General features: G+C 55.2%; 1 protein-coding gene across 1 annotated transcript; it reads right to left on the bottom strand.

Moving 5' to 3' along the window:
• Window positions 1–1,003: 1,003 nt before the first annotated feature.
• TGME49_309240 (CorA family Mg2+ transporter protein) lies at window positions 1,004–10,130 on the bottom strand. The gene is made up of 7 exons (XM_018782572.1): window positions 9,174–10,130; window positions 4,115–8,169; window positions 3,338–3,459; window positions 2,828–2,950; window positions 2,403–2,462; window positions 1,790–1,943; window positions 1,004–1,476 (listed from the first exon to the last, which is right to left on the bottom strand). The coding sequence occupies exons 1-7, from the start codon at window positions 9,206–9,208 to the stop codon at window positions 1,328–1,330; spliced, it is 4,698 nt and encodes a 1,565-aa protein (XP_018635621.1). The 5' UTR covers window positions 9,209–10,130; the 3' UTR covers window positions 1,004–1,327.
• Window positions 10,131–10,290: the final 160 nt, after the last annotated feature.

Genomic DNA, 10,290 nt, shown 5'->3' with positions numbered 1-10,290 from the left:
ACAGGCGCTCCTTCCGCGGCTCGCCGACTGCGTTTGTCAAGTCGAAACTGAATCGTCCGTTGAGGGAGACTAAAGCGGCTCTCACTGAAACGTCACTCGTTCGCGCTCCCTTTTCCAGCAGTCGTTTATGTGCTACACCGTCCCTCTCGGGGCGAACGAGAAAAAAAGAAACAGATGGCAAACCAGTGGCTGAACAAACAGTTCAACTGGCCAAACGCCAAGTGGAGCCCCGGTATACTTCCGCTCTGCTCAAACTGACGACTCAAGTGTAGGTGCAAGTGAGAAGGGTGAACGAAAGGAACAGAGAGAACAGGAGAGAGAAAACGAACAGAGAGCACAGGAGAGACATAACGAAAGAGAGAAAGGAAAATGCAAAGAAATTTACATAGGCAGGCAGGTGCAGACACAAAAGCAGCTCGATCTCGTGGATCTTCGGAAGGCTGGTTGTGTCGATGTTTTCTCTTTTTCTGAAAGTGTCTTCAAGTCACAGCATAGCAACTTGTAGCGTACAATAAACGAAGCCGGTTTGTTTTTTCTCCGGCTTGCAATCACTTTCAAATCGACTCTCTGCTCTCACGACCGAAACAGGACCGTGCAGCCAAGCCGCCACATCTCGCACAGGGGACTTTATCGGCGCCTTTCGCGTCTGTCGACAAATACATGTATCTCCTCATACACAAGTATATACATATATATATATATATATATATATATATATATATATTAGTTACAGAAATATATATATATATATATATTTGCAGAAATAGATATATAGATTGTTTATAGATTCGAGAGTCCCGTAAAGTGCCGAGGGACAGTGGAGGTGTATCTAGGTCTGTTGTCGTTTCTTGGAAGTCTTCCTGTTCAACTGCACGGCCTCCTTTGGCCGACGACTGCTGAGAAAAGCAGATGCGTTTGGCCAACAAGTGAGACTCGTTTTGTGACAAAGAGGAGCCTACGCAAGGAGCTCGCGTAGTTCTTTGAATCGAGTTCATTTTCTTTCGAATGCTAAAAATGAATTGGGGACGGCCCAACAAGCCTGTGTTGAAGTCTAAGCAAAAAGTAATAGAAAGCGGTTCTGGACAAGGTGTTTGAGAGACGCTCGAGCACGGAAAGGAGCCTTCGAGACAGCCTGAAAAAAGAGGAATATTTCGGAGACAGTTTAAAAAAGAGAAGCGGAGACAGGATCTGAGAGAAGAGGAAGGCGTTGCAACGTCAAGATCGAGTGGAGAGGCAGAGAGTTGCCTGGGAACGAAGCGAGGTCCGACCATTCTGAAACTGCGTCATTTTCAACAGCTTCAAAGGTGATGACACTCGAAAGTCTGTGTCATAGCACAGTTGTTTTTATCAGGTAAACAACGACGAGAATCGAGAGGAGCGCAACCGTAGTGACAACGCCAGACACTGCGAGGAAAACGTCGTGGCTGGAGGTCTTCCCGTCCTCGTATCCATTCTCCAAGTTCATGCCGAAGAGACCTGAGAAGGCAGAGAATCCGGCAAACGCAGAAACTCCAGAAAGGCACAGGAGGCACACGAAAGAAGAAAGCGCGGAAAACGAAGGAAAGAGAAAGGTAAGTGAAGCGAAAGAGAAGAAACGGTGGACGCCAGCCAAAAGAGAACGAGGACAGAAGAGTGAGGGAGACAAGACGGAAGAGAAATCACAAAGGAGAGCAGAACGAGAAAGACTTGGAAACCCCAGCGACCTACACAACAGAATGCGGCAAGAGAGACGCCATGTGGAAGCCAAAAAAGGAAAAAGATCCGAATGTAAGACACTTGCGTCGCCTACCGGAAATGCATGTACCGATCGCGAGGCCTGCCGCGACGACAGCGGCCGCGAGCTCCCACCGAATAAGGCGGTTGCGCATCAGGGAAAGGCGCAGGGAAATGAGCCGCTCTGTGTTTTCGATTCCTTCTTTCAGATGCCGAACGCGAACCTTGAACTGTCGCAACCACGCAAAGACGCCCGTCCAACGCATGCATGCAGACGCGCATGGCGACAAAAAAGTCACAGAGAGACTGGGAGAGATGAAGAGAGAAATCGACTTAGATCTGGACAAAGCGACGGAGGAGAAAAAGCGGAACATGAGACGCAAGTCCCACAGAAAGACGAGACGAAACGCTGCCTCTCGATCCATATTCCCTGATCACTGTCTGTCTAACCTTTTCTCTCTATCTCTATCTCTCTACCCCTTTCTGTCTATCCCTAGTTGTCTCCTTTGATCTCTGTATTCACATCTGTATTACTTCTCCGTCTCGCTCTCTGTATCTCTCTATCCTTATTTCTCTGTCTTGATCCCTCTCTTAATGCCCTTCGACCCCCCGCGTTGTGCCTCTGTCTGACTGCATGCATAGAGCTCTCTTGACAGCTGTGGGAAACAGCGAGTAAAGCGAGGTTTTACCTGATCCATTTCTTGGTCAAAGTATTCGAGGAGAATCTCCAAATCGGGATTGACTTGATCCTGAAGGAAACCAAAGGACGGCGCATACCCTCTCGTTCGCTTCCGGACATCGACATCTAGCGAGGTCTCCTTTCCTCGTCTTCCTCACGTTTCTCGTCTCTCTTACCATCTCGACTCTCTCACCCTGCTGGAGGCGCTCGCGACTCAGGGGCGCTCCCAGCGAAAGAGAAGAAAGACGAAAGCAGCCAAGGAAATCGAGAGCAAGAGAGACAGAAAGAGAACTCCAGAAAAAAAGGCGAGGCAAGAGGAAAAAAAGAGGGAGAGCCGGAAAGAGGGAAATCGCCGACCAAGACAAGCAGCCATTGAAGAGCGAGAGAATGGCGAACGGCACAAGTCTGGAATGTGTACAGTGTGAAGGAGCTCACTCGATTCGGATCGTCTCCATACAAATCCGGATTTCTGTGCAGTTTTGTCAATTCCATTCGATGGAGATCGGCGCTGTTCAGCAGCAGCTCGTCGAAGGCTTTGTCAAATGCATGCACGCGGTCCTGAGAGAAACCAAGAAGAATAGGCGAATTCTAAAACGCTTAAAAGGGCACTGAAAAAACACAAAACGTAGCCGCAAAAGCTCAAGTACTCCCTTCTAGGAATTTACATACTTACATACGTACATGCATACACGCACATGCATGCATCTGTGAGTACGAATAGAGACATCTACTGTGGCGCGTTCAAGTATAAAGTTGCATATGCATATGTCCATATACAGGTATATGCGTGCATGATTGTGTGTGTTTTTGCGCTGCGTTTTAAGCGGTTGAGGAGACGATGCGCTAAGAGTTTTCGCGAAAAAGAGATGGCTTCCGATGAGAGAGCGCGCGCGGAAAGGCCATCCTGTTGAAGGACTTTTTTGGAAACTCCTAATCAACTCGCACCTGGTAGAACGCCACGGGCTCCTTCAGCGAATGGAGGCCCTCCATGAGAATGGAAGAAATCTCTGTGTTCTTCGAGGTCTTCTGGCGCGTGTCTGCGAACTTGCGCTCCAAGTAGAGAATGTCTGTTCAGAAAAAACAATCCTACCTCGCGAGAGTCCACATGGGCGACGCACCCCCTCGCCGAGCAAGCGCCACTGAAAGACTCACAACGTCGCACTTTGGACGACAGAAAGCGGCGTTACGAAGCGGGTGACGGGTATGCAGTTATCTGAGCATGAACGTTCCTACACATTTAGCTCTCTTACCAAGCTGAGCCGGGAAATACATAAAGAACTGAGTGTACGTGTATATACATATATATATACATATATATACATATACATATATATACATATATATATATATATGTGCATATGCATACATGGATGTTCGCGCATCTCTATCGATGAGGGTATGCGCGTCTTTGTGTACATGCATCTATGCATGCAGATGCCTGAGGGTACACATGAGCAGCGCATATTCATATGCATCTACATATGTATATGTAAGGATATACAGATGTAGACATCCAGATGTTGATACAGATAGGTATACAGATATGTATAAGTATATATATATATACGTATGAGCGCATGTGCGTGGACACTACACTACATACATCACGGTAGAGAGAGGGAGAGACGAACTGGGCATTTAAACTGACGCGAAAGATGCAGGGGACGGTGTTTTGACGGGCAGCTGATTGTGCATAAGTGAAGTTTGCGCATGCAAAAGTACCCGAGTTGAGCTGTTGAAACGCGGCGAAGAAGATGCACTCGAGAGCAGCGAATTCGAACGGCAAGGGGTGAGGTGTGGCGCTCCCGTCTTGTCCATTCGACTCTTCGTGAGATTCCTCGCCGTCTGATTTCCTTCTCCGCAGATCCGACTGCTTCGCGCTCCAACGATCTCCGTCTCTCCTTGGTCGCGCGTCACCCTTCGCGCGGCGGCTTGAGGAAGCACTCGGCGAGCCTCCCCCGGATCCGGAGACTGCTGTCTCCGAGGACTCGCCGCCTTCGGTGGGGCCTTCGCCACCGGCTTCGGGCGCGATGGGCTCCACGGCGCAGGCTCCGGACTCCGCCCTGTGCCAACGAGGGGACGGCGCCTTCTGGTGCGCCTTCTTGACTTCTAGGAAGCTCGTTGTCTGAGTTCCAGGCAGCTGCACATGAATGGCCTCAGCCATGTCGTCTGAACCGTCTGAAAAGATTTTTCCGTCTTGACCTCTCTGTCTCTCTCCCGTTCTGCCTTCGCGGGCGCGACGCTGCGACGCGTCCCCGACGGCTCTCGCTCGGCTCCCGTTGACACTTGTCTTCGCGGGCAGATCCGGCGACAGCGGACTCCTCGAACAGACGCTTGCGTCGTCTCTCTCGCGTTCTTCTCTTTCGCGTTCCTCTCTTTCGCGTTCCTCTCTCTCGCGTTCCTCTCTTTCGCGTTCCTCTCTTTCGCGTTCCTCTCTGTCGGTCCCTGAGCCTTCTGTCGGCCAGTTCCCCGCGGGTCTCTCTGCTCGCTTTGCGCCTCTGTGCCGGCCTTTTGTGCGCGAGTGCTCCGCCTCCATGAGCGTCGCGTAGAAGCGCGAGAGCCTCGAGAGCTGCGAGATGAGGCGGTCCGGCTCGAGTTCGTCGCTCATGACAACGTAGACGCAGTTCCAGAGGACGAAACAAGTCACTGGCGGGAGACATACGAGGATGACGTGTCTCCGAACCTCGATGGAAGGGATTGGATATCCGTCCGTGAACGCCTGGCGGCAATCGCGATACGTCAAACGACCTATGGTGCTCACAGCCGGACTGCTCCGGTGACTCGAAGAGCAGCAGGAAGCTCCACGCGAACGCCGGCCCTTGTCCTCTCGCGCGCCACCCCAGCTGTCTCTGCGTGCGTTCGAAAAAGACCCGCAACAGCAGTGGAAATGCCTCGAACATATGTCTGAAGGATGGACATGCGTCCCGCCACAGCACCCTCGAAACCGCCGCTTTCGAGTCTCCTCGTGTCTCTGTGTCTCCTGTCCCCACGGGCAGTTCCAAGGGCCTCCTCCTCCGCGTCTCGCCTCGCCTCCGCGGTTTCCACCGCGCGCCTCCTCGCGTCTGTGTCGCTCCGCGTCTGATGCTGTGTACACCTGCCTGCGCCTCCGGGGACGCGAGGGACGCGAGGCCGAAGAGAAGTCCGAGGCCTCAAAGGACAACCGCCGGGTGTCTGACCGCGACCAGGGAGTCCAGTCTCCACTGGCGTCGTCTGACGACGCGTCCTCGCTGGTGTCGCTTTCGCTGGAAAGTGAAGACCAAGAGGCTCCCCGTCTCCTCGCGTCAGGCGGCCCCGCGTGTGGGGAGCCGCCTCTCTCCTTTCGGGCGCCGAGGGCATCTCCCTCGTCCTCGGCGGGGTCGGCCGTCTGCTGCGCCTGTTCGAGGGCGCGTCTTGCTGCCCTCTCTTCTGCGCGTCTGCGTCTGCGGGCGTCTCTCCGCCTCGCCTTCTCGCGCCTCAAAAGCTCCCTCTGCATGCGCTCGTTCTCCGCGCACTGGTGGTGGATTTGCCGGAGGACTTCCGCCACTTGGAGCTCGAGAATTTTGTGGGAGCCGCGCTGAATCTGAATGAGGACGTGAGAGCGAAGCGCGGGCCTCACTCTGTCGACTTCAAGCGAAGGAGGCCGCGAAGGGACGGCTTCGACGTCGGCTTCAGGCAAGAGAGTCGAGCAAACCGCGGAGATGTCTTCGCCGTCCACCTTTCGCCACCGTGGCCGGAGGAGAGACGGCAACAGCTCCCGAAGCGCCGACAAGCAGCCGCGGTCCGAGGACGGCGCCTTTCTCGGAGGCGGCGAAGGCGCAGAACAAACAGAAAGGTCGAAGAAACGACCCTTCGCCGTGCTGGTCCGAGTCAGGGGCTTCCGCTCCGACGCCTCGTTGGCCTCATCGGCCTCGCGGACTTGCGAGGAGAAGGTCGCCGATGACATCGACGGGAGGGACGGCGAGTTGCAGGAGGGTCGGGCGTCAGTTGGCGACGCGCGAATCCCCGCGGAAGAACGCGAAGAGGAGGCCTCCGCAACCGCTGGCGTCTCATCAGTCTGCGCCGCCGTGAGAACTGCGAGAAAAGGCCTCGGTTCTGGCTTCCTTTCCTCGCCTTCGCCGAGCGCCTCGCCTTCTCTTCGCCGAGCGTCTCTTCGCCTCTTGCCGTCGTCGCTCGGTCGTCGGTTTCGCCAGGTGCCTCCTCGGGGGTCTTCTGCCTGCGCGCGCCTGTCAGCTCGGTCCCGCTGGAAGCTCAAGAAACTCTCGAGGCCTTTCGCCTTCTCGCGCTGGCCGCTGAAACCTCCACGCCTCACTGAGGCTGCCTCTCCATCAGAGGCTGACGGCGAGGGTGCAGCTGTCTCTCTTGGTGAGGCCTGCAACCGGGGTCGCCGGAACGAGAGAAACCGCGCTGGGTCCGTCCAGGAGAACCGTGTCTCTCGCTTCCCGAGTTGCCTGTCTCTGTGTCTCCTCACAGATGCCCTTGGGGACGAGGGCGCGTCCCGAAAAAGTTCGTCCTGCATGCGTGCAGACGCGTCCTCGAGGGTCAAGTCGGCGCGAGCGCGAGCTGCTCGCAGACTGGGCGATGCTTCGCAGGCGTCTTCTCGCGTTTTTCGAGTTTCAGAAGCAACAGCCAAGCCGCCACTGCCTTCCTCCTTCGAGCTTCGTTGGCAGGCTGCAGGATTCGAAGCGGCCTGGTCGTCTTCGCTGTTCGTCCTGCGCCTTCCTCCCCCACTCTCGCTCTCCGCCTGCCTCTCTCTGCTCTCGCTCCCATCCTTCTTCATTTGTTGAGAAGCGTTTTCTCGGCGAAGCGAGAGCCAGTGCGACTTTGACCGTCGAGACGGGAGGCCCTTGCGCGTCCATCCATGCGTCTTGCGGTCCTCCGTCAAATCCTCGTCTGCAGGGCAAGCGTCCTCCACCTCTGTCTCCCACTGTACGAAAGACGCTTTCTCGTTCGCGTCTCTGTGGGATTTCCTGCGTCTCCGGCCGTCCTCGTCTGAGGGTGCGAACCGTGAACTGACGGCCGACGCGTCTGAGTTCTCTCGGTCTTCGCTGAACCTTCTGGGTCGCCCGGCTCGGCCTTCAGAGCTCTTCGCCGCGTCTGCACGGAAGCTCTCCCCCTCTCTCGAGCCGCCGTCGCTCTCTGCCTCTTCGTCAGCTCGTCTTCTCCGACTTCTCCCGCCTTCGTCCAGCCGCGAGTGAAGCGCGTCTGCGTCTTCTTCGCGGAGGAGCTCTTCCTTTGAGACCTTTCGTCTTCGGGACAGTCGGCGCAGCCTCTCGCGCTCCTCGTCGCGCGCCTCGAAGATCTCATTCATCGCCTCGTTGTAGTACTGACTTCCGCGAGCTCGCGTTGACCAAGCGCATGCCGACCCGCCAGCTCGGTCCTCCACAGAGTGCGAGAACAACGCCAGTCGCTCGCTCGAAGACCTCCGGTGTCGTTCATCACCCCAACCGAGTTCTCTCCTCTCTTCTCGCCTTTCGGGATGAGCATTCGCCGCTTGCAAGTTCCTGCCCAGTGCGGCTGTAGTCGCGCCTCCTGGGCTCTCTTCGCGGCCTTCGCAACCTTCGCGTTCACCCTGGATCTCCACCGAGTCGCGTTCCGTCTCCCCTGCAGCTGCGCCGCGAGGCCGCGAGGAAGGTCCGGAAGGCTGAGTGGCTGAGGGATCCCAAACGTGAGCACAGTGTTCCTCGGAAAGCCGACCTGCTGCAGAAGAAGAAGACGAAGCAGCAGCAGAGGCAGACGTTGGCGCGAGTCCAGCGGCCTCAGCAGGTCCCTTGTGAGAAGCAGAAGCTTCTGGAGCCGACCTGAGAAAACACGGAGGAAAAGGACAGAGCCGCAAGAAGGTGAAGGCCTCAGTCGCGGGGTGAGCATGGCTTTCGCCGCCTCCTCAGGAGACACAGGAAGAAAGAAGAGGCAGTCTTTTACCTTATTACCACACGGCATGCATGCATGGAGAAAGACATAAATCAGATGAGACGGAAACGCGCGAGTTCTTGCAGTGCTTCGGTAGACAGCTCCTCTCGAGCGAATCTCCACGAGGTCCAGCAGAGCCTCTCTTCACTCTGAGGCCGGGACTCTGTTCGTCTCTATAAAAAAATCCCTGCTTGCGTCAGTCGGTCCTTCAACAGGACGTGTGATCGGCCGCGCCATGGACGACCTCCTGAGACCCTGTGGAGTGGACGTTCGAGCTTCGTCGGCACTCAAACAGCGAAATGCAGATGCGCATCAGAGTGCAGGTAAGTCTGGGGAAAAGAGGAGTGCAGTGGATGTGGAAGAGAGGCATGTATTGTGCACAGTCCACAAAAAGAACTCTTCCGGCTCCGCGAGCCAAGCGTGGAGCTCGAGAGTCCGTGAGAAAAACAGCAGTCGCCTTCGCTTCCAAAAAACGCGCAGGAATCGCCTCTACGCGAAGATGCAGAGACAGACACAGGATCTCGTAACTGGAGTTTTCCCCCGCATCCTAACACTAGGAAAAGGGAGACCGCGTCCCTTTGCCTGTATCAATGGAACGTCACCAGTTCATCGAGATGGGGCAGAGACGTCAGCGACGAGAAACCAGGAATCCATGTTAAAATCTAAATCGAAATAAATATTGCGAGAGGAAAAAGAGACTGACCACAGCGACCGCCTATCGTATCCTGTGCCAGATACGACTGAGACGATCACACGGGCCGGGAAGAAAGACGGCGAAAATCGCGAGTCGATGCATTTACGAGAATCACCGAGAGGATAGTCGTAGAGAAAGATGCAAAAGAAAAGGAGAGAAGAGGCGGCAGAACTGGGGACGGAGAAAAGAGTTATGACGTACATGGTGTTTTCCGGGGAAGATTGTCTCCACCACATCGTTAAAAGGGAGAAGCGAAAGAGCCGGAAGGCTGGTCACTAGGTGGGGAAGGCTGCAGGCTCAGGACTGCTGGTCACAAGAGGCAGTTCGAGAAGCCAGGCGAAGTCCGGCTTCCTGTCCTCCTGCAGAGCGGCCGAGACAGCGAAGAAAAAGAGGAAAACCCCAAGAAAGTGAAACTAAAGAAGCTGTCGGAAGAGAGAAATAGGTCACCATGTCGGAAGCAAGCCGAAACCATATGGCGGGAAGTGCGTCGAGCTTGCACAGAGTGGACCGGGTGTGTGTGGTGTCGCTGTGCCTGGTTGCCTTCTCCATCAGAAAATCGACAAACGAACTTTACTCGCTCCTTCCCGCCAAAGAGGTGGCGAGCCACCAGAGCGTTGGTCGCAGTTTCATCTTCCGTGTCTCCAATTTTTTCAGGCTGTATAGAGAAAAGCAAGCCTGGGCCAGACCGAGAATGCGGTACAAGCCCCGACCGCGGTTGTGGGACGATGAGGAACCTCGGGTACGAGCCAAGGACACGAAAAAAGTCGCTGCAGCTTGGTTGTTTAAGTCAAAGAAGCAATTGTGTTAAAGGAACCCGAAAGGAACTGTTAGCACGGCGAAATTTGAGAGTTCTGCGCCGGCAGTGAATCCAGGTGAGGCTACCGCTAGATGCGGAGGGGGCGGGAAAAAAACCAGGTAGGCGTCGGCAGGACAAACAGAAGCAAAGCCCTTGTAACGGGGATGATCTCCGGCGCGTATCGACGGAAACGAGGAAGGAAGACGAAACTTCAGAGAGAAGCTCAAAATTAACGAAACGAGCGTCCAGCGCACAGCAGCTCCGATACCGCCGATCCAGAACCGAGTCGAAGCGTGTGAGGCGGCCGGGGAAACTCGCTCTGTGATCGGAGCTTACCGGCGCTCGCGTATCGAGTTTTGGATGACGCGGAGAAGGACAAAATCTGTGCAACTTGGTCAACTCGTCGATGGCGGAGATTTTGGAGAAAAGATCGACAGAATCGCGATCCAGAAGCGGCGCGCAAACGGGAACAGAAGCCGGTCCGCGGCGGTGCATGCGCAGAACCACGCGAAAAGCCGCCAT

This window comes from Toxoplasma gondii, chromosome XI, assembly GCF_000006565.2.
Source record: "Toxoplasma gondii ME49 chromosome XI, whole genome shotgun sequence".
NCBI classification, from domain to species: Eukaryota; Apicomplexa; class Conoidasida; order Eucoccidiorida; family Sarcocystidae; genus Toxoplasma; species Toxoplasma gondii.
Note: the sequence above shows the minus strand (reverse complement) of the source record. Positions and strands in the feature narration are given on the sequence as shown.

Excerpts from the sequence above, each read along its gene's own strand:
- TGME49_309240 (XM_018782572.1), bottom strand. The coding sequence starts at position 9,208 with ATGTGGTGGAGACAATCTTCCCCGGAAAACACCAT. Across the intron at positions 1,944-2,402 it reads TTGACCAAGAAATGGATCAG|TTCAAGGTTCGCGTTCGGCA; the intron begins GTAAAACCTCGC and ends TGGTTGCGACAG. Across the intron at positions 1,477-1,789 it reads GATCGGTACATGCATTTCCG|GTCTCTTCGGCATGAACTTG; the intron begins GTAGGCGACGCA and ends CTGCCTTCTCAG.